General features: G+C 41.4%; 1 protein-coding gene across 2 annotated transcripts; it reads left to right on the top strand.

Annotated features, from left to right (window-relative positions):
- The first annotated feature begins 1,705 nt into the window (after positions 1-1,705).
- Positions 1,706-14,040, top strand: LOC139396373 (zinc finger protein ZFP2-like). Of its 2 annotated transcripts, XM_071143407.1 has the most exons (6): positions 1,706-1,816; positions 2,761-3,009; positions 5,000-5,233; positions 10,067-10,315; positions 10,856-11,668; positions 12,429-14,040. In XM_071143407.1, exons 2-6 carry the CDS (start codon positions 2,907-2,909, stop codon positions 12,449-12,451), a joined length of 1,422 nt encoding a protein of 473 aa, XP_070999508.1. In that variant the 5' UTR covers positions 1,706-1,816; positions 2,761-2,906; the 3' UTR covers positions 12,452-14,040. The 2 variants fall into 2 exon arrangements, with proteins under 2 accessions (XP_070999508.1, XP_070999507.1); XM_071143406.1 differs by lacking the exon at positions 12,429-14,040 and having other exon boundaries at positions 10,856-11,981.
- The last annotated feature ends 10,366 nt before the right edge of the window (positions 14,041-24,406 follow it).

Below are 24,406 nucleotides of genomic sequence, written 5' to 3'. Positions count from 1 at the left end.
GATTATTAGGTGACCATGATGGTTTGAGGGCCAGATTGGGAATTGAGCCAGGACACCGGGGTTAACACCCCTAAGTGCCATGGGATCTTTAATGACTTCAGAGAGTCAGGACACCTGTTTTAAAGTCCCATCCGAAAGACAGCACCCAACACAGGGCAGTGTCACTGCCCTGGGGCATTGGGATATTATTTTAGACCAGAGGAAAGAGTGCCTCCTATTGGCCCTCCAACACCACTTCCAGCAGCATCTGGTCTCCCATCCAGGGACTGACCAGGACCAACCCTGCTTAGCTTCAGAAGCAAGCCAGCAGTGGGATGCAGGGTGGTATGCTGCTGGCTATATGGCCTTTCTCTTGCATTTCAAAGACGAAAAAGAAAAACACCGTTTTTTTTTTTTTGTTGTATTATATTTGACCAGATCTAATGTGTTATTCTCCTACATTAATTTCACATTTCCACAAACTTCAAATGGTGTCAAGAATATGCATATCCTTGCTTCAGGTGCTGAGCTACAAACAGTTAGATTTGGGTATGTATTTTTAGGCGAAAATATATTTTTTTTTAAGTGTACAATCCTGAAGAAGTTTTAAGCAAACCAGACGGCACAGTTGTGTTTTATTTTTTATATTACGGATAACCAGGGGCAGATAACAACACTCAGACTCCAACACTAACACCATTTACAAGCAAAGCATGTGTTTAGTGAGTCTGCCAGATCAGAGGCAGTAGGGAGGACCAGGGATGATATCTTGATAAGTGCGTGAATTGGACCATTTTCTGTTATGCTAATCAGAAAAAAATGTAAAGAATACTTTTGTGTGTCAGGGAAAATGTTTGGAGTAAAAAGTGCATTATTTACTTTAGGAATTTGCCACAGGATATCTAAACATCATTGCCAATCAGGTGCATCCCTTCATGGCAGCAGTGTATCCATCTGCAATCAGATTATTTCAGCAGGATAACGTCTTATGCCACAAGGTTTGTCCAGGAATGGTTCCAATAACATTACTTCTTTGTCCATCTGTGGGAGGAGATGGAACGAGCTATTCGGAGTAGATCCATTCGCAGCCAACTTGACACAATTGTGGGAAGCATTGGAGTCGACATGGACCAGCATCCCTTTGGAACGCACACAACACCTTGGACAGTCTATGCCCCGACGATTTGAGGCTGTTCTGAGGGCAAAGGGGGGTGCAACTCAATATTAGGAAGGTGTTTCAAATATTTTGTACTAGGGATGCACCGATATGGCATTTTTGGCCAATACGATATCCAATATTTTCCTTGCCAAAAGAACGATACCGATATTTACAATGTTAGCGGCCTGTTAAGCATTTTAGCACAGTTAAATAGTTAACACACACACACGGATGCAGCGGTCTGCAAGAGGCATCACTACAGTCCCGGGTTTGAATCCTGGCTGTATCAAATCCGGATGTGATTGAGAGTCCCATAGGGCCGGGCACAATTGGCCCAGTGTCGTCCGGGGTAGGCCGTCCTTGTAAATAAGCATTTTGTTCTCAACCGATTTGCCTAGTTAAGTAAATCGGCCCAGATCCACTGTGCTAGCTGGGATGGGACAACATTCCACAGGCCACAATCAACTCTATGCAAAATAGATGTGTCCCGGAGGAGGCAGCGACCCCTTCTCATGTGATGGGGTTGGGTCATCCCAAGGATCCCGGAATGCACGGACGGTGTTAGTGGGGGAACAGGAAGTTCCGGACAAAAGCGCACCATTATTCAGTGTAAAGAAAGCGCCAGAACGGTGCAGTCAAGAAGATAACATTATTGTCCTTTTCTATTTATTACTACAGGTATGTAATAGCACGTTTAAACGTTCTAATATCGAAAGAATATGTCGTACCATTTTAGGTAATACATCCGTTAAGGTATTATCACGTTGGGTAAAGGTGTGATGTGTTATTTTTGTGTCAAGCCGAGTGAAGAACGTGATAATGTTAACTATTTTACAAGTTACATAGTTAGAGCCTTTTGTGTTTGTCTGAGTGGATGTACATCGTTTTCTCAATGTAATTTCACAAAGAATATATTTACTTGAGATGTCTGAATTCGTTTTACAATTTATTAGTTTTGTGTAAAATTCACGAACTGGTAAGATGGCGGCGCCACTCGGTTTGCGTCAACAGACTTCAGTCCAGGCAGAGTGGATGCAGCAGAGAGACCATTTCACGGTTACACTACTGTTTTAAAGTTTAATGTAATGATTATCAGTTTTCTACATGTGTACTAATATTCAGACTATTTAAGTTATCGCTGTCTATACATATTACTATGGTGTGAACGGAAATACTATTGTTTTTTTGATTTAAATAATACAGGGAAGACCAGGTTATTCAGGAAAATAGTACATAGTGCTGCCTAAAACATACTGCATCCTTGTACTAAATGGTTTTTGAGTCATTTATGTGAATTCGGGAAATCTACCATAGATTAAGTGCGCTTAATTGTGTAGCCTGATTTAAAGCGTAAACGTTGTCTAATGTGAAGGAATTCATGTTTTGTTGTCACTGCTGAGCTACCAGATCTATTGAAATGAGATCAGTGCGTGACTTGGACAGGAGCTGAGTACCGGCACCTCAAATGTATATTGTTTGAGCACAAATTCCTCTTATAGAATATTAGCTCAACAGTATTGTGGTACTCCTGCACTTGAATTTAAATAGTATTTTTTGAGAGTAAAGAAAGTGCCAGAACTGAGAAGACAATAACTTTAGTATTTTTCTCTTTATTACTACAGGCCGACTCAGATTGAGTCTGAGGCCGGTAACATCAACAGTGAGGACAAACCCAGCCTGCCTCTCTCCTTCCACACTGAGTCCAAACCTACAGTCACTGGGTCCTGATTGTGACAGACGAGCCCAGTTTGCACTGCAGGATCCAGAGATGGCATCAGTGAAGCTGGAAGACTGCAGTCCAACAATGGAGCTGAATGTTGACATTAAAGATGAAGAAGAGGAGGAGAAGATTGGGGAATCTGTTAGTCATGGTAAGAGCAGGTTCTGTCTATCCAAGTTTGTTTACTGGCATAGAGCAGTGGGGTGGAGACTTGCAGAAGTTGGCCTTTTATGGTAAGGGCAGGTTTCATCTAACTAAGTTTGTTGTTCATTACAACTTCCCACTGTGCATGAAAAGTTGCAGTAGAACTGTTTCATGATGATGTAGATGTTATTTCATGCTACTGACACTTGCATCGTTTGACACCAGTATTGTCAGCATTTGTTTTATTCACTGGTCTATCTGGAGTGATCAGAGAGTAGCCTAAGAGGTGAAGTAGACAAACTGCCAGTGTTTTAAAGTTCTATGAAGTGAGTCTGTGTAGTTACTAACCCTTGAGTGGAGGATGATATAGCTCATCATTTTCATGATTTATGAGATACTTTTAGAATAGTTTTATTCCCCTTTTGTATTGCACAGCCTACTGATATGAATACATACAGTACCAGCCTACTCATATGAATACATACAGTACCAGCCTACTGATATGAATACACACAGTACCAGACTACTGATATGAATACACACAGTACCAGACTACTGATATGAATACACACAGTACCAGACTACTGATATGAATACATACAGTACCAGACTACTGATATGAATACATACAGTACCAGACTACTGATATGAATACATACACTACCAGACTACTGATATGAATACATACAGTACCAGCCTACTGATATGAATACATACACTACCAGCCTACTGATATGAATACATACAGTACCAGACTACTGATATGAATACATACAGTACCAGACTACTGATATGAATACATACAGTGAATTCACAATGTATTTAGACCCCATGACTTTTCCCACATGTTTTACGTTACAGACTTTTTCTAAAATTGATTAAATAAATGTTTCTCATCAATCTACCCACAATACACCATAATGACATTTATAAAATATTTAAAACAGAAAACTTATTTACATAAGTATTCAGACTCTTTGCTAGGAGACTCGACATTGAGCTCAGGTGCATCTTTTTCCATTGATAATCCTTGAGATATTTCTACAACTTGATTGTTGTCAACCTGTGGTAAATTTAGTTGATTGGACATGATTTGGAAAGGCACACACCTGTCTATATAATGTCCCACGTTTGACAGTGCATGTCAGAGTAAAAACCAAACCATGAGGTTGAAGGAATTGTCCATAGAGCTCCATGAAAGTAATTGTAATTATTTGCCTACCTTCTCATGCCTTTTTGCACACAATGTATATATAGACTCCCCTTTTTTCTACTGTGTTATTGACTTGTTAATTGTTTACTCCATGTGTAACTCTGTGTTGTCTGTTCACACTGCTATGCCTTATCTTGGCCAGGTCGCAGTTGTAAATGAGAACTTGTTCTCAACTGGCCTACCTGGTTAAATAAAGGTGAAATAAAAAATAAAAAAAGGAAAAATTCACGAGCTGGTAAAATGGCAGCGCCCAGTCGGTCTGCGTCAACGGACTTCAGTGCAGGCAGTGAAGTTGCAGCAGAGAGACATTTTTACAGTTGCACTACTGTTTTGAAACCAAATGTAATAATTATCTGTTTTCTACATGTGTCATAACATTCAGACACATTCAGTTGTTTCTGTCTTCATCTATAAATGTTACTGTGGTGTGAACAGGAAATACAAATGGTTTTTGATGTAAAACAGTGAATAAAAGGTTAAGGAAAATAGCACGTAGTGCTGCCTAAAACAAACTGTAACCTTGTACTAAATGTTTTTTGAGGCATTTATGCATTTTTCTACTATAGGTTAAATATTGTCTCCACCATATTGTGGAGCTCCTGTACCTAAATATAAACAGTACCGGCACCCAAAATGTTTATCGGCAACTATTTCAGTCCAAGTCGAGCACTGAATTAGATAATTGAACAAGAAAAAATAATATATTTTTAGAGAATGAAGAAAGTGCCAGAACATAAGACAATAATGTTTGTGTCCATTTCTCTTCTACTACTTTCCGACTCAGGTATGAGGCCGGTAACATCAACAGTGAGGACAAACCCAGCCTGCCTCTCTCCTTCCACACTGAGTAGAAACCTACAGTCACTGGGTCCTGATTGTGACAGTGGTGGCCAGTTTGCACTGCAGGATCCAGAGATGGCATCAGTGAAGCTGGAAGACTGCAGTCAAACACTGGAGCTGAATGTCAACATTAAAGATGAAGAAGAGGAGGAAAAGATTGGCAAATCTGTTAATCGTGGTAAGAGCAGATTCTAACTAACTAAATTTGTTGTTCGTTCCAACTTCCCACTGTGCATGATAAGTTGCAGTAGAATGGGTGTGTAGTTACTAATAACCCTTGTGATGTTGAGTTGATGATTTAGCTCATAATATTATTGACTTATGAGATACTTTAATAGTTTTTTATTCTCCTTTTGTATTGCACAGCCTTCTTACATGAATACGTACAGGTAGCCTAGTGGTTAGAGAGTTGGCCAGTCAATTAAAGGCTGCTGGATCGAATGACAAGGTAAAAATTGGTCGTTCTGCTCCTGAGCAAAGCAGTTAACCCACTGTTCCCTTGGCGCCAGAGATGTGATTGTTGATTCTGGCAGCCCCCTGCACCTCTGATTCACAGTGGTTGGGTTAAATGTGAAAGACACATTTCAGTTTAATGCATTCAGTTGTACAACTGACTAGGTATCCCCTCTCCCATTCAGAAAGTTTTCAGACCCCTTGACAACTGACTAGGTATCCCCTCTCCCATTCAGTTGTACAGCTGACTAGGTATCCCCTCTCTCATTCAGAAAGTATTCAGACCCTTTGACAACTGACTAGGTATCCCCTCTCCCATTCAGAAAGTATTTAGACCTCTTGACAACTGACTAGGTATCCCCTCTCCCATTCAGAAAGTATTCAGACCCCTTGACAACTGACTAGGTATCCCCTCTCCCATTCAGGAAGTATTTAGACCCCTTGACAACTGACTAGGTATCCCCTCTCCCATTCAGGAAGTATTTAGACCCCTTGACAACTGACTAGGTATCCCCTCTCCCATTCAGGAAGTATTTAGACCTCTTGACAACTGACTAGGTATCCCCTCTCCCATTCAGGAAGTATTTAGACCCCTTGACAACTGACTAGGTATCCCCTCTCCCATTCAGGAAGTATTTAGACCTCTTGACAACTGACTAGGTATCCCCTCTCCCATTCAGGAAGTATTTAGACCCCTTGACAACTGACTAGGTATCCCCTCTCCCATTCAGGAAGTATTTAGACCCCTTGACAACTGACTAGGTATCCCCTCTCCCATTCAGGAAGTATTTAGACCCTTTGACTTCTCCACGTTTTGTTACATTACAGCCTTATTCTAAGATTATATTTTTATATCAAATTTAACACTCATCAATCTACACACAATACCCCATAATGACAAAGCAAACAGGTTTTTAGAATTTTTTTCAAATTTTATACTTAAAAAACCCAAACTGAAATACCTTATTTACATAAGTATTCAGACCCTTTGCTATGAGACTCGACATTAAGCTCAGGTGCATCCTGTTTCCATTAGATATGTTTCTACAACTTTGTTGTTGTCAACCTGTGGTAAATTCAATTGATTGGACATGATTTGGAAAAGCACACACCTGTCTATATAAGGTCCCACAGTTGACAGTGCATGTCAGAGTAAAAACCAAGCCATGAGGTCGAAGGAATTGTCCATAGAGCTCCATGAAAGGAAATATTCACAAGCTGGTAAAATGGCGGTGCCCAGTCTGTTTGCGTCTCTGGTGCAGCAGAGAGCCCTTTTTACTGCTGTTTTGATGCTAAATGTTATGATTATGGGTTTTCTACATGTGTACAATTATTCAGACACATTTGTCCGTAGAGCTCCATGAAAGGATTATGTTGAGGGACCGATCTAGGGGAGGGACCGATCTGGGGGAGGGACCGATCTGGGGGAGGCACCGATCTGGGTGAGGGACCGATCTGGGGGAGGGACCGATCTGGGGGAGGGACCGATCTGGGGGAGGGACCGATCTGGGGGAGGGACCGATCTGGGGGAGGGACCGATCTGGGGGAGGGACCGATCTGGGGGAGGGACCGATCTGGGGGAGGGACCGATCTGGGGGAGGGAACCAAAACATTACTGCAGTGTTTATTTGTCTTTTATTTAACTAGACAAGTCGGTTAAGAACACATTTTTATTATTCACTGACTGCCTAACCCGGGCGATGCTGGGTCAATTGTGCGCCGCCCTATGGGACTCCCGATCACAGCCAGTTGAGTTACAGCCTGGAATCGAACCAGTGTCTGTAGTGATGCCTCTAGCTCTGAGATGCAGTGCCTTCGACCGCTGCGCCACTCGGGAGCCCCTTGAAGTGTTGAAGGTCCCCAAGAACACAGTGGCCTCATCATTCATTGTTTAAAAAAAATGTACACATATTCATTAGTTCCAATTAGGACAATCAACAATTACAGAAATACTATTTTATTTTGGTGCAGCTAGAGGAATTGATTGAAATAGACGAAGGAATTTGGGCAGAATATGAGTCTTAATGATATTTATTCTACCAATAATAGATACAAGCAATGATGTCCATCTGTTGATGGATTATGTTGCATTCGTTACCATGGGTTCATAATTTGCTGAGCTCGAGCTAATTTCTGGTGTGATTTTTAATACCAAGATATGTGAAACCTTGTTCTGTATTCACAAATAGATGCTGTACAACTGGATTCAGTATCTTGTTTGTTGAGGAAAAGGATGGTAGATTTGGTTTGATTAACTTTAAACCCAAAAAACGGACAAGTTATTAATTAAATTGGAGAGGGAAGAGTTCTTTAGATCTGTTAGGAATAAGAGGATATCATCAGCATACAGGTCCACTCTTTGTTCAAAATCTGTTTTAATTCCACTAATTGACGGTTGGGCCCTTACTGCAATGGCAGAGGGTTCTATAGCTAAAAGGAAGAGTCCTGGACTGTCAGGACATCCTTGTCTCGTGCCCCCGAAAAATCTTTAAATGTTGTGAAATCAAGTTGTTAGTGGCAATGTTAGTGGCATTTTACAGAAGTAGTTCCCAAATCTCTGAAATAAGACCACTCAACTCTATGGAATGCCTTTTCTGCATCAAGTGAGAGTATGGCAGTATCAGGGGACCCTTGACATGTGCACTATGTTTAGTACTCTCCTCACATTGTGAAAACCTTGGTTTTTCACAAAGCCATTTTGGTATTGGTGTATTAGATATGGGAGCAGTCTATCCAATCTCCTGGCTAAGGCTTTAGCACTAATTCTTGAGTCGGATTTCAGAAGAGAAATTGGTCTAACTTTCACATTTTGTGAAAGTTAGACCTTCCCGACAGTAGTCATGCCTTGTGATTTGGCTACACACAATCCACAGCTAGGATATTTAAAGGTAGGTTACCTGATCCTGTCAAACGGGTTCCCGGAACGAAAGACTACAAAACCGAGAGGTGCGGTTGGATCCGGCTCAAATGAAGCACCAACCTTTTCATATTATGGGGTAGGGCCATCCTAAGGATCCCTGAATAATAAGGACGGTTGCAACAAAGATTTTTTATAACTAAATCAAGATAGACCACAGCTGGTCGTTTCCAATGGGAACAGATAAGTCATAGTGGGCAGTGCCAAGCCCGAGCTCCTATTGGCGCATTCTAGCACACATCCTGCATATTTCTGTTAGGGAACGCCTCCGTGAAGAACTTGTGAGCAATAACTCAATTCACCTCAGCGTTCCTTCTAAACAACGTGATTATTTAAAACTTTTGCAAAGCGTGAAGTCTATAAATCTTAGCCCACTCTGTTCACAACAGATTTTAGTTTTGGGAACAGAACTGTATTAAGATCAGATGTTTCATAGATTAGAACATTTGCAGAATGTCGGACAAAATCCATCTCGTTCCATCTTCTCCCACTGCCTGTCAGCAGGCTTCCTCTCACTACCATATTTGGCAACTCTACGCGGATGCTTGACATTTATACTTCCGGTAAAATATCTGTCTTGTTGTTCTATCTGAGGCTGCACTGTGGTCGTGGGGGAACAGGAAGTTCCGGGCAGGCGTTCTTCAGAATAAAGAAAGCGCCAGATCAGTGCAGTCAGGAAGATAACCTTTTGTGTCCGTTTCTATTTATTACGACAGGTATGTAAAAGCGTGTATAAACTTTCTAATATCAAAACAACATGTTCTACCATGCTAGGTAACATCCGTTAAGGTATTATCACGTTTGTTAATGGTTTGTTATTTTTGCGTCAAACCAAGTGAACGTGAAACTGTTTCAAGTCACACAGCTAGAAACAAGGTTTGTCTGAATGGATGTACATAACTTCTTCAAGGTCATTTAATAAAAAATCTATTTGAGTTTGTTTAGCATGTTATTGGTTTTATGTGAAATTCACAAGCTGGTACCATGGTGGCGCCCATTCTATCTGCGTCAACAGACTTCAGTGCTGGTGCAGAGACAATTTCACGGTCGCACTACAGTTCTGAAGCTGAATGTAATGATTATCATGTGTAGTAGTATTCAGACACGTCCAGTTTCTATATTTAGCTGTAAATTATGGTGTGAACGGGAAATACGATTGGTTTTTAATGTGAAGACGGTTATTCAGGAAAATAGTACATAATGCTGCTTAAAACAAACTGCAACCTTGTACTAAAGGGTTTTTGAGTCATTCATGCATTTGGGAAATCTACTATAGGTTAAGTTAATTTACGTTGTGTAGACCAAATTTAAAGCGTGTACTTTGTCCAATTTGAATGAATTAATGTTTTGTTACCTACTTCCTCTTTTGAAATGAGATGGACAGGAGACTGGACATGTCTGATTACCGCCACCTCAAAGGTCTAGTGTTTGAGCTCATGTCCCCTTATAGAATATTAGCTCAACAGTATTGTGGAGCTGCTGCACCTAAATATAAACAGTACCGGTATCTATTTCAGTCCAAGTCAAGCACTGAATTAAATAATTGAACCAAAAGAAATATAATATATATTTTTGAGAGTAAAGAAAGTGCCTGAACTGTCAAGACAGTAACTTTTTTCCTGTTACTCGTTGTTACTACAGGACGACTAGAATTAAGTCTGAAGCCGGTAACATCAACAGTAAGGACAAACCCAGCCTGTCTCTCTCCTTCCACACTGAGTCCAAACCTACAGTCACTGGGTCCTGATTGTTACAGTGGAGCCCAGTTTGCTCTGCAGGATCCAGAGATGGCATCAGTGAAGCTGGAAGACTACAGTCAAACACTGGAGCTGAATGTCAACATTAAAGATGAAGAAGAGGAGGAGAAGATTGGGGAATCTGTTTCTCATGGTAAGAACAGGTTCTATCTAAGTTTGTTGTTCGTTCCCACTTCTCACTGTGCAGGAAAATTTGCTTAGAACTGTTTCAATGAGAAGGTAGATGTTATTTCATGCTACTGAGACTTGCAAGTGAAGTGAAGTAGACAAACTGCCAGTGTTTTAAAGTTCTATGAAATGAGTCTGTGTAGTTACTAACCCTTGTGATAGTGAGTGGAGGATGACACGCCCCTTTTTAGCTTTCAACTCTTACCCACTTTTAGAATAGTTTTATTCCCATGTATTGTACAGCCTACTGATATGAATAATGTCACCCGGTACAGACAGAAGAGGACTGGCAACCACTCTGGGCCTGGTTCCTCTCTACCTTTCTTTCTTCTGCTTTCAGGGGAGTTTTTCTTCTACATCTGCATTGCTTGCTCTTTGGGGATTTTAGGCTGGGTTTCTATAAAGCACTTTGACATCCGATGATGTAAAAAGGGCTTCATAATATTGATTTGATTGACATGTATATCACACCAACTGACTGGTTCTTCTGATGTTGTTCACACAGGAGACCATGTTGAGACATTCTCTACATCCAGAGAGAAACAGCAGGAAGATCACAGAGCTAAGAGGTCTCACCACTGCCCACATTGTGAGGAGATTTTCCCAATTCTATCAAAGCTAAAAATACACCTAAAAATACACACAGGAGAGAATTCGTATTCCTGTACTGACTGTGGGAAGAGATTCACAACATCAGGGAATCTGACAGTTCATCAGAGAGTGCACACTGGAGAGAAGCCTTACCCCTGCCCTGACTGTGGAAAGATTTTCTCTCGACTGGGCCACTTAAAAAGACATGAACATATACATACAGGAGTGAAGCCTTACTCCTGCTCTGACTGTGTTAAATGCTACACAACATCAGCTGAGCTAAAACTTCATCAGAGAGTGCACACTGGAGAGAAGCCTTACTCCTGCTCTGACTGTGGAAAGAGTTTCTCTCGACAGGGTTTTTTAAAAGCACATGAACTTATTCATACAGGAGTGAAGCCTTATTCCTGCTCTGACTGTGGGAAGATTTTCTCTCAACTGGGCAACTTAAAAACACATGAACGTATACATACAGGAGTGAAGCCTTACGCCTGCTCTGACTGTGTCAAATGCTTCACAACATCAACTGAGCTAAAAGTCCATCAGAGAACACACACAGGCGAGAAGCCTTACTCCTGCTCTGACTGTGGAAAGAGTATCTCTCTACTGTGCAACTTAAAAACACATGAACGTATACATACAGGAATGAAGCCTTACTCCTGCTCTGACTGTGTAAAATGCTTCACAACATCAGCTGAGCTAAAGGTTCATCAGAGAACACACACAGGTGAGAAGCCTTACTCTTGCTCTGATTGTGGAAAGAGTTTCTCTCAAATGTGCCACTTAAAAAGACACCAAGGTAAACATAAAGGAGAGAAGCCTTACCACTGATCTGACTGTAGAAAATGATTTTAAAAAGCTGAGCTAAAAGGTCATCAGAGAACAGACACCGGAGAGAAGCCTTACTTCTGCTCTTAATGTGGCAGGAGTAACTCCAGTAGAAGTATAAAGGTATTTGGTTGTAAATATACTTTAGTATCAAAAGTAATCTTGATAAGTGCATGAATTGGACCATTTTCTGTCCTGCTAATCATAAAAAATGAAGTTGAGTACTTGTGTGTCAGGGAAAATGTATGGAGTTAAAAGTATTATTTACTCTAGGAATTTAGTGAAATAAAAGTAAAAGTTGTCAAAAATATAAATAGTAAAGTAAAGAACCCCAAAACTACTTAAGTAAAAAGTATTTAAAGAACTATAAGTACTTTACACCACTGCATGCATCCACTCCGTGTGTCAGCATTGGAGGCTGGTGGTGTGAAGGTGCGGGGTGTGTTTTCAGGGCACACATTGGGCCCCTTGATAAAAGTTGAGCAATGTTTGGAATGCCACAGAATATCTAAACATCATTGCCAATCAGGTGCATCCCTTCATGGCAGCAGTGTATCCATCTGCAAATATATTTTTTCAGCAGGATAATGTCTTATGCCACAAGGTTTGTCCAGGAATGGTTCCAATAACATTACTTCTTTGTCCATCTGTGGGAGGAGATGGAACGAGCTATTCGGAGTAGATCCATTCGCAGCCAACTTGACACAATTGTGGGAAGCATTGGAGTCCACATGGGCCAGCATCCCTGTGGAAAGCACTCAACACCTTGGACAGTCCATGTCCCGACGAATTGAGGCTGCTCTGAGGACAAAGGGGGGTGCAACTCAATATTAGGAAGGTGTTTCAAATATTTTGTACTAGGGATGCACCGATATGACATTTTTGGCCAATAAGATATCCAATGTTTTCCTTGCCAACAAACTACACCGATATTTAAAATGTTAAAATCTTTTAAGCATTCTAATACAGTTAAATAGTTAAAACACGGACGCAGCGTGTCACTACAGTCCCTGGTTTCAATCACATCCGGACGTAATTGAGAGTCCCATAGGGCTGCGCACAATTGGCCCAGCCTCGTCCGGGGTAGGTCGTTATTGTAAATAAGAATTTGTTCTTAACTAATTTGCCTAGTTAAGTTAAAGTTACACACCACAAACCACACCGACCAACAAGTTATTTTTTTGGCATTTACGTATGGCAGGCGCAGTTGATTAGCTTATTTCTCGAGACATTTGTTGGATTGGCGCGAGGAGTGTGTTCATGTTTGCAAGTTTCAAACACCGTTGAAATGGTTGCAGCGGTATGAGAACCAGCACATTCTTGAACATGCAATACGGCTTTCCTCAGTGCGAAATCCTCATCGACCCACTGTGCTGTCAGACTCAGTATACTCATGGGGCTGACATCACTGGTCCAAATATCAGTTGTGAAGCTAATAGCAGTGACGCCCATAGATGTGCGTTTTAACAATTCTGTGTAACTCCGGTAGGTCACCGTCTGAAAAATACTGTGTTCTGGGGATTAACCAATCGGCGAAAGCCGGCGTCATCCACGACAGAGGACGGTTGATTGTCAAGGGCAATGAATCCCATTATCTTGGCGTTAACGGATTTCGCCTTTGCGTTGTCTCGCTGAAAATTTCTTACTCTTTTTCAAATGACTGCTTGACTTGAACTTGTTTAGTTGTTGGAAGTGTGCGCTTAGTATTTTTCTGCTTTTGTTCTGAGTCGTGATGTATTTTTTTGTTGCGTCATTACGTCATCTACCGACGTTATATAGGTATGCATGTTTACTTTGACATCGGTTTTTCACATCCGCATTAAATCGGGCCGATGTTGGCATTTTTAGCTATTATCGTCCGATTCCGATATGCTCAACGATATATTGTGCATCCCTATCCGTGTATATCATATAAAGATGGTGTAATGATCCGTTTTTAGCATTAGTTTGGGTGGATTATTTTATTACTTAACAACTTTTGTTTAATGATAAACAAGCTATGAATCAACTACTTGTGTTTATTCATTTGTCTTTTAATACTAGATTCATTATTTTAGTCATTGATGATGAATGTATTTGAATAACTGTATTGAAGTGAATTGTTCTGTTGGCAGGTAGCCTAGCGGTTAAGAGTGTTGGGCCAGTAACTGAAAGGTCACAGGTTTGAATGGATAAGAACATCTGCTAAATGACAAGAATGTAATTAAAAATTATGTTTGTACATGAATTTATGCTGGGCAACCTCTTTTCTCTTGTGTATAATTAAATGAAATAAACTGTTTGAAGTGAAATACTGTATATACAGTTGAAGTCAGAACCTTAGCCAAATGCATTTAAACTCAGTTTTTCACAATTCCTGATATTTAATCCAAGTAAAAAATTCCGTCTTAGGTTAGTTAGGATCACCACTTTATTTTAAGAAAGTAAAATGTCAGAATAATAGAGTGATTTATTTCAGCTTTTATTTATTTTTATCACATTCCCAGTGGGTCAGAAGTTTACATACACTCAATTAGTATTTGGTAGCATTGACTTTAAATTGTTTAACTTGGGTCAAATGTTTCAGGGAGTCTTCCACAAGCTTCCCACAATAAGTTGGATGAATTTTGACACGTTCCTCCTGCCAGAGCTGGTGTAACTGAGTCAGGTTTGTAGACCTCCTTGCTTGCACACGCTTTTTCAGTTCTGGCCAAAAATGTTCTATGGGATTGAGATCAGGGCTTTGTGATGGCCACTCCAATACCTTGACTTTTTTGTCCTTTAAGCCATTTTGCCACAACTTTGGAAGTACGCTTGGGGTCATTGTCCACTTGGAAGACTCATTTGCGACCAAGTTTTAACTTTCTGACTGATGTCTTGATGTTGCTTCAATATATCCACATAATTTCCCTACCTCATGATGTCATCTATTTTGTGAAGTGCACCAGTCCCTACTTCAGCAAAGCACCCCCACAACATGATGCTGCCACCGCCGTGCTTCATGGTTGGGATGGTGTTCCTCGGCTTACAAGCCTCCCCCTTTTTCCTCCAAACATAACGATGGTCCTTATGGCCAAACAGTTCTATTTTTGTTTCATCAGACCAGAGAACATTTCTCAGAGAAGTACTATCTTTGTCCCCAAGTGCAGTTGCAAACTATAGTCTGGCTTTTTTTATGGCGGTTTTGGAGCAGTGGTTTTGGAGCAGTGGCTTCTTCCTTCTTTCTTCCTTGCTGAGCGGCCTTTCAGGTTATGTCGATATGGGACTCGTTTTACTGTGGATATAGATACTTTTGTACCGGTTTCCTCCAGCATCTTCACACGGTCCTTTGCTGTTGTTGTGGGATTGATTTGCACTTTTCGCACCAAAGTACGTTCATCTCTAGGAGACAGAACGCGTCTTCTTCCTGAGCGGTATGTCGGCTGCGTGGTCCCGTGGTGTTTATACTTGCGTACTATTGTTTGTACAGATGAACGTGGCTGAGCTATTTTGATTTTCCCATGATGTCAAGCAAAGAGGCACTGAGTTTGAAGGTAGGCCTTGAAATACATCCACAGGTACACCTCCAATTGATTCAAATGATGTCAATTAGCCTATCAGAAGCTTCTAAAGCCATGACAATTTTCTTGAATTTTCCAAGCTGTTGAAAGGCACAGTCAACTTAGTGTATGTGAACTTTTGACCCACTGGAATTGTGATACAGTGAAATAATCTGTAAACAATTATTGGAAACATTACTTGTCATGCACAAAGTAGATGTCCTAACCAACTTCCCAAAACTATATTAACAAGAAATTTGTGGAGTGGTTGAAAAACAAGTTTTAATTACTTCAACCTAAGTGTATGTAAACTTACGACTTCAACTGTATATCTCCCTCACTAACTTTAAGCATCAGCTGTCAGAGCAGCTTACCGATCACTGCACCTGTACACAGCCCATCTGTAAATAGCCCACCCAACTACCTCATCCCCATATTGTTATTTATTTTTGCTCTTTTGCACCCCAGTATCTCTACTTGCACATCTATCACTCCAGTGTTAATGCTAAATTGTAATTATTTCACCACTATGGCCTATTTATTGCATTACCCCCCCCCCTATACTTACTACATTTACACACACTGTATATAGACTTTTCTATTGTATTATTGACTGTACGTTTGTTTATCCCATGTGTATCTCTGTGTTGTTTTTGTCGCACTGTTTTGCTTTATCTTAACCAGGTCGCGGTTGTAGATGAGAACTTGTTATCAACTGGCCCACCTGGTTAAATAAAGGTGAAATAAATCATATCCCTATGGATGCGATCTGCCAACCCAATACCGAAGAAGAAGACTTTAGTAAAATATTTAGCTTTTCTTTTTTTAAAGTGTCCTTTCATTGTATATTATTAGATACAGAGGAGGACATGATATCATGGTTTGTTATAGTGTTCAAGTTGATCTTTTAACCTTAACCATTTTACTTGTGAATCTATTGGGATAGGGCCATCCCAAGGATCCCGGATTGCAAGTAAAGTGGAATGAACAAGTTCCGGGAATGCACGCACAGTTCTTCAGAATAAGGAGTGTCCGTTTCAATTGTATTACTACAGTTCTATAACAAATGGCACGTTTAAACTTTCAAAACATGCTAGCTAAACAAATCTGAAAAGGAATGATCACGTTTGGTAAATATTTTGTGTTATTTGTGTTTTTAAATCCAAGTGAACGTGATAACTATTTTACAATTCACATAGCTAGAGACTTTGGGTCTGTCGTGAATGTACATCATTTCCTCAAGGTCATTTCATAAGTCATCTATTTATTTGAGATTTGAGTTCGTTTTGCATGGTATTGGTTTTGTGTAAAATGAGTTTTAATGACTTCAACCTAAGTGTATGTAAACTTACGACTTCAACTGTATATCTCCCTCACTAACTTTAAGCATCAGCTGTCAGAGCAGCTTACCGATCACTGCACCTGTACACAGCCCATCTGTAAATAGCCCACCCAACTACCTCATTCCCAGCTGCACCATCAAGAGCATCCAGGCCTACCACTGTTGTGTCATTGGCAAACTTAAGGATGGTGTTGGAGTCGTGCCTGGCCGTGCAGTCATGAGTGAACAGGGAGTAGAGGAGGGGACTAAGCACGCACCCATGAGGGGCCCCTGTGTTGAGGATCAGCATGACGGATGTGTTGTTACCTACCCTGATCACCTGGGGGTGGCCCGTCAGGAAGTCCAGGATCCAGATGTAAAGGTAGGTGTTTAGTCCCAGGGTCCTTAGCTTACTGATGAGCTTTGAGGGCACTTTTGTGTGTAGTCATTTAGGCAGGTTGCTTTTGTGTTCTTGGGCACAGGGACTATGGTGGTCTGCTTGAAGAATGTTGGTATTACAGACTCAATCAGGGACATGTTGAAAATGTCAATGAAGACACCTGCCAGTTGGTCAGCACATGCCCGGAGCACACGTCCTGGTAATCCGTCTGGCCCCGCAGCCTTGTGAATATTGACCTGTTCAAAGATCTTACTCACATCGGCTGCGGAGAATGTGATCACACAGTCGTCCGGAACAGCTGGTGCTCTCATGCGTGTTTTAGTGTTATTTGACTCGAGTTGAGCATAGAAGTAGTTTAGCTTTTCTGGTAGGCTCAAGTCACTGGGCAGCTATTGGCTGTGCTTCCCTTTGTAGTATGTAATGGTTTGCAAGCCCTGCCACATCTGACGAGCGTTGGAGCTGGTGTAGTACAATTCGATCTTAGTCCTGTATTGATGGTTCATCGGAGGGCACATCAGGATTTCTTTCATGTTTTTGGGTTAGTGTGAAAGCGGCAGCATCTAGCCTTCTGTAATCCAGGCAACATCTGCACAATGGCTTCTGGTTGGGGTATGTAAGTACGGTCACTGTGGGGACGACGTCGTCAATGCACTTATTGATAAAGCCAATGACTGATGTGGTGTACTCCTCAATGCCATCGGAAGAATCCCAAAACATATTCCAGTCTGTGCTAGCAAAACAGTCCTGTAGCTTAGCATCTAAACATCACAAATCTGAGGTAAAAAGGATGTGTAATTCCATTAAATGTTATGGGGTGAAAATGCAAGCTTGTGTAAGGTAGTAACAGTAGCACAAAAATGTCCAGATTGGAGAAATTAAAGCATTATACAATAGTTCAATGACAAAATAATTCAACATGCCAATTTGAAATGATAGCATATGTTGCCCACTCACAAACTATTGCAACAATGACATCTATTTCTCACTCATTTAACTATTGAGAGTTTAAAATGCTCTCAACACACAGTTTAACCAGGTGCTCTAAAGCCTCCATAGAGTCTGTGCAGCAGGCTGAACCTTACTAACACAATAGAAGAGGTTGTGGTAGACGTGGGCTATCACATATTCCAGTCTGTGCTAGCAAAACAGTCCTGTAGTTTAGCATCTGATTCATCTGACCATTTTTTTATTGATCTAGTCACTGGTGCTTCCTGCTTTAATTTTTGCTTGTAAGCAGGAATCGGGAGGATAGAATTATGGTGAGATTTGCCAAATGGAGAGTGAGGAAGAGTTTTGCTTGTATCTCTGTGTGTGGAGTATTGGTGGTCCAGAGTTTATTTTCCTCTGGCATACCATCAAATCAATGGAGAAAATGCATCTCATAATATTTTAACATGGAAATAGCTGTTCTATCATTCAGCCTACAGTAGCAGCCAATGAGTGGTGTTCGATGTCGATCTACATTCCATGAGACTTAAAAAAAAAAACATGCAGGTCTTCACATTAACCTGTTTACCACTTGTCCTTCAGACAAGGAGGTGACTAAACATGTGTTGTTTTATGCAAGAAACCACTTTTAGAAAACAAAATTCATTATTATTCCCATACCATTATTACAGAATATCAGACAAATGAAGTTACCCTCTAGCTTATTTAAGACCTCAAAATAAAACTGCCCTTTTAAGACATAAAAGAAAAGCTCTTTACCTGACTTTCTTTTCAAAGATGTCTAGAAATGTAGACATTTTGTGCTCTTGTAGGAAGCAACCACTCCCACATTGTTGACTACAAATCATCTATAACTGGGCTAATAACTCACTAACCAGCAAAGGACATGTCCAAAATGTGCACATGCAGCTCCTGCTTAGATTTCAAAACAACCGCATCAACTCACGACCCTTCATGCTGTAAAAACAGTCCAGTTCAAACTAAATGGCACAGATCAATATATGGCATATATCTATTTACATATAGGCCTACTGCAGCTCTGATTGGTTAGGCCGCACCAGTCTGTGTCGAGTAGGGGCTGAGTTGTGCATGTCAACGCAATAGAATCTTACTCTGATGTGTTCTGCCCACAACAAAGTATCTTGCATAGTTAGTTTTGCGTACTAAGTCTTGCATAGTTAGTTTTGCGTACTAAGTCTTGCATAGTTAGTTTTGCGTACTAAGTCTTGCATAGTTAGTTTTGCGTACTAAGTCTTGCATAGTTAGTTTTGCGTACTAAGTCTTGCATAGTTAGTTTTGCGTACTAAGTCTTGCATAGTTCATTTTGTTTTCGGTATGTTATATTGAAAGTGGTTAATATTGTGTTGATTCGATCACAGTTGCCACAGTAAAGGGAGAAGTAGTTAAATAACAAGGAAAACTCTAGAAAGTTTAGTGAAGTTCAATCTCATGCCTCTCTCCGTGGGCTGACACTTCTGTGCGCGTCAGCCTCTGAGTTACTGCGTGCCCAAGTGCAGTTTGGAGGGAACGTTGGTGTCAACTGTAGGGGTGCCCATGTTGCTGGGGATTGGAAATGTCCAGTGCGAGAGAAGCAGGTTGAGATGTCCAGAGTCACAGTAGTGCAGAAGGTGTCATATGCTGAAGCAGTGAAGAAAGTAGAGGAGATTGGGTCAAAGGTGAGGGATCCTGAATGAGATTTGACTTCAGAAGAGTTACAGTGTGTGTTGAGTGTTGGTGTCCCGTCCTCCCAGGTCGTTGTCATGGTGCAGGAGCAGAAGGGTCAAAGTAGTGGAATGGGGTAGTGGGTTTTTAATTGTGTGTAGGGTAAGTTGGAAGAGTGTTATTTAAATAATTATATTTTACCCTGTTTTCTCCCCAATTTCGTGGTATCCAATTGGTAGTTAGTCTTGTCCCATCGCTGCAACTCCCTTACAGACTCGGGAGAGGCGAAGGTCGAGAACCGTGCGTCCTCCAAAACACAACCCAGCCAAGCCACACTGCTCGCATAACCCGGAAGCCAGCCGCACCAATGTATCTCTGAGCCTCTCTCTACACCTGGAGACCATGTCAGCATGCATTGCGCCCGGCCCGCCACATCGCGCTAGTGCATGATGGGACAAGGGGGGCAATTGTGCAGCATTTGGTAAATGCCAGGTGCAGAGAGAGGCTCAGAGATATAGAATCAGTCATGATGTATCATATGCAGAGGCTGTAAAACAGACTGGTGGAACTACAGTGAAGACTGATGGAGCTTCCATGGCTGGTCCCGTAGTAAGAGGACCTACTGTCAGACTGATGGAGCTTCCATGGCTGGTCCCGTAGTAAGAGGACCTACTATCAGACTGATGGAGCTTCCATGGCTGGTCCAGTTGTAAGAGGACCTACTGTCAGACTGATGGAGCTTCCATGGCTGGTCCCATACTGGTAGACATACTGTCAAGGCTGGTGCTTCTGCTGGTCCCAACCTATTGCACATTCCCTAAATACTACTCTCCCTCTCTATGTTTTAGCACAACCCTATGTTCCACTATAACTATGTTTAAATATCCATCATTGTAATGTATGTAGGAGGGATCTTAGACCAACACTTACAAACCCTCCAGTGTATGAGTCTCATAGTGTTTACTGGAACAGAAGCAGACACACCCGGTGGCTCTCCAGGAACAGGGTTGGTGGCCAATGCCCTACATACCATGACAGGTCAGGAAAGCCTGATCCCTAGTATGGGCAGACCTACTATATTTAATAGCACAAATAGAGTCTCTTGTTATTGTGGTGTTGATCTGGGCCTGAACTCAGAGCCCAGGGTCTTGGTTCATTGGCACAAATCCCTGAAACCCCCAATAAACCCCTAGTAGATCTTATTGTGTAGATCTGGAAGTATTGGATAGGTGTAAGCAATATGCTGATAGTGTAACGGATGTGAAACGGCTAGCTTAGTTAGCGTGGGCGCTAAATAGCGTTTCAATCAGTGACGTCACTTGCTCTGAGACCTTGAAGTAGTAGTTCCCCTTGCTCTGCAAGGGCCGCGGCTTTTGTGGAGCGATGGGTAACGATGCTTCGAGGGTGATTGTTGATGTGTGCAGAAGGTCCCTGGTTCGCGCCCTGGTATGGGCGAGGGGACGGTTTAAAATTATACTGTTACATTGATGCTGTTGACCCGGATTACTGGTTGCTGCGGAAAAAGGAGGAAGGTCAAAAGGGGGGTGAGTGTAACGGATGTGAAACGGCTAGCTTAGTTAGCGTGGGCGCTAAATAGCGTTTCAATCAGTGACGTCACTTGCTCTGAGACCTTGAAGTAGTAGTTCCCCTTGCTCTGCAAGGGCCGCGGCTTTTGTGGCGCGATGGGTAACGATGCTTCGAGGGTGACTGTTGATGTGTGCAGAAGGTCCCTGGTTCGCGCCCGGGTATGGGCGAGGGGACGGTTTAAATTTGTACTGTTACAATAGCTCCATCTGGAACTCTGATAGGCCAGGTGGGATTAAGGAAATGTCCTGTTGTGGTGTTTTTTGTATTTGAAATTGGTATTGGTACACACTGTTGTTGGGTTGCTAGCTACAGTAGCTAGGTCTCAAAACGAGCTTGCTGGAGCTCTGATCTTTACTCTGCAAGACACTACTTATCTCTGCAATATAGATACAGGCAATTAGTTAGGTATACATGCAGGTAAATATAATACATATAACTATTTGCCTTGCTAACACATTAAATATGCACTATATATCTATCTCTCTTTCTCTCTCTATATATACATACATCTATCTATCCCCATTTCTGATGATCCATCGATGTCATCCATGATGTCATCCATGATGTGTGCAATGTATTTTCTTTATCTATTTGTTAATTTTCTTATTTTTTAACTGCATTGTTGGGAAGGGCTGGTAAGTAAGTATTTCATGGTAAGGTATACGGTTGTTGTATAAGGCGCGTGTGACAAATACAATTTGATTTGATGGCGGTGTCGCAAGCTACATGCAAAAACTTAAGAAATCTTTAGGACCAATGAGAGTAGAGCTACTGAGTTCGGTGTCACAAACACTTGTCCATATATGGTATTGCGTTGGCAGCCATATTGGATTTCTATGGAGTGACGTCCCTGCAACCGGGAAACGTTATACCTCCTATTCGGGGTTGCCATGTTTGCAGTTTTCCTGTGGGCTACTTGGAAAACGATGTCGGGTGAAAATGTAATGGTGGCGGGTTGCGGGTTTTTGGGCTACTTCTTAATTGCACCGCAGCCGCTATAGCATTTTCCTTTAAAATATTTATTTCAATGTGACCTGCTGCTGACTATTAGGCAGTGAGGCAGTCTGTTGCTGAGCAAGTGAGTGGTGGGGAGTGGGAGGGCCGGAGGCCGAGGTGTGTGTGGTTTGAGACTGAGCGCTGCAGCAGGCAGCTGAGTAACGTGAGTGACGCCTTGATAGCATCATCTGGACATGTGTGCAACAAGAGTTCAACATTCACCTTCTGCTACCATTTCTGTCAAACCGTTTACGCATACAGTTTTACTCACACGTTCGATACATTCAACACCACACATAACGAACTGCAACGCAATGCTGCAAGGCAAACAAAGCGTTCCATTGGAAACAAGTTGTACTTCTGGTGTACAAATCACTGTCGGTGTGATCGAGGCGTGAGAGGAGACAGAACGGCACGCGCGAAAACCATATAAAGCGAAGGGTTTTAAGCATACTCAGTTCTTGGATCTCGAGCGGGACATTTTAAATAGAAGTTATGGAACTCCCTCGCGTGCTTCTGTTACGGAAAAGTCCACAATGAAACTGATATTAAATGTGGCGAATGATACATATGTTGGCCATTAAGTAGCCTATTAATTTGTATGCCTATGTAAATTACTGTAGCCTACCATTTCATACAATAAACATGTTGAGATGACGATATCACTGGAGTCATTGCAAATGCATTTGTGCCACTTGTGTAGCCTACCTGGAAATCAAACGGATTTAATCCATAGCCTATAACTTCAGTTTATTGTTCTTGTAGCCTTGTGTAATTATGAAATTATTAATGGCCATGTTTAGTTAATGAAATGGGAAGTTATCAGTTGTGATTATGGTCACAGTTCTATCAGCTGTTGCTAGAATGCATTAGCTTGAAGGTAATAGTCAGTCAGATTAGGCTACAGGTAAATATACAAATTATTAATATATGATTCAATGATTGAATTCAAGATCTCGAGATCCTCTGTCCAACTTTCATCCCTCAAACTCTCCTGTTTGATTGATCAATAGTTATGCACAAGGGATTTATTTACAATCATAGCAGTTAAATCTACATCCAATGACTGAAAATGATCTGGCGAGTTTAATAAGAGCGAATTGTCTTTAGTCTTGGGACATATTCAAATTCCTTTATTAGTCATGTTAGCTTGCAATAATTATTTTTTTTGATGGAAAACCAAATGTAACTTCTTACGTCGATATTCCCTTCTTAATTCGCTCCATAACGTTGTGGAAAAGGCGATAACTATGGCAAAATGTGTCAACTCCTCTCTTGCGGCTGAAAAAAAATCGGCACGTTTTCAGGTCTTGTGGACGGGTTTTGATCATTGGTCTAGACATATTTGATACACCTGGCAACCCCGATCGCATTCTTCAGAATAAAGACACGCCATAACTGTGCTGTCAAGAGGATAACTTTTGTGTCCGTTTCTCTTCAATACTGAAGGTATGTGATAGCAAGTTTAAACAGTCTAACATCGAAAGAACGTCATAACATGCTAGATAACAAATCCTTCCGGTTTTATGCGTTATTGTTTGTGTCAAACCCAGTGAGTGAAAAACGTGATTAAAAACTATTTTACATGTCACGTAGACTTGGGGGTCTTCCGAGTGAATGTACATCATTTCGACAAGGTCATTTCATAAAGAATCTATTTTGAGATTTTTTTTTGTTCGTTTTTACATGTTATTGGTTTTGTGTAAAATGAAGCTCCTGAGTTGGTAAAATGGCGGCGTCCACTCTGTCTGCGGAGGAGCCCCTCGAATTCTTTTGGAAGTCTATTTTGGGGGTCTTTTTTGGTGCGGACCGGCGGGCTGGATTTCAAAATCCACGGACCGGACCAAACTTATCAAATTATAGACGTTTATGTTTTACAATTTCGGCCGACCCTTGGCTTGGCCCAAACATTTGACTGGACCGAATTCATGCAGTTTTAAATAGAGGGGTCCAGCTGCAACGTCATCTCTCAGAGCAGTCGCCCCTCAGGGTCTCTGTGCTGCCTGCCCACTACCGATAGGTCGTCTATCGATGCAGTGCGTCTCTTAGGAAAAGTGGGGGTTTCGAAAGGTGCCACTCAATACCTCGTTTGGGTTGTCAGACTTTAGTCATGATCTGCAGAAATGACAGTAAGGAATTTCAGTTATGCAAAAAAAATAAAACTCTTCACTCACTGAACTGTATCTTTGATCTTTACCTACCTAA

The sequence above is a fragment of the Oncorhynchus clarkii genome, unplaced genomic scaffold (genome assembly GCF_045791955.1).
Source record: "Oncorhynchus clarkii lewisi isolate Uvic-CL-2024 unplaced genomic scaffold, UVic_Ocla_1.0 unplaced_contig_13910_pilon_pilon, whole genome shotgun sequence".
Taxonomy (NCBI): domain Eukaryota; kingdom Metazoa; phylum Chordata; class Actinopteri; order Salmoniformes; family Salmonidae; genus Oncorhynchus; species Oncorhynchus clarkii.
Note: the sequence above shows the minus strand (reverse complement) of the source record. Positions and strands in the feature narration are given on the sequence as shown.

Excerpts from the sequence above, each read along its gene's own strand:
- LOC139396373 (XM_071143406.1), top strand. The coding sequence starts at position 2,907 with ATGGCATCAGTGAAGCTGGAAGACTGCAGTCCAACAATGGAGCTGAAT. Across the intron at positions 3,010-4,999 it reads TGGGGAATCTGTTAGTCATG|GTATGAGGCCGGTAACATCA; the intron begins GTAAGAGCAGGT and ends TTTCCGACTCAG. Across the intron at positions 10,316-10,855 it reads TGGGGAATCTGTTTCTCATG|GAGACCATGTTGAGACATTC; the intron begins GTAAGAACAGGT and ends TTGTTCACACAG.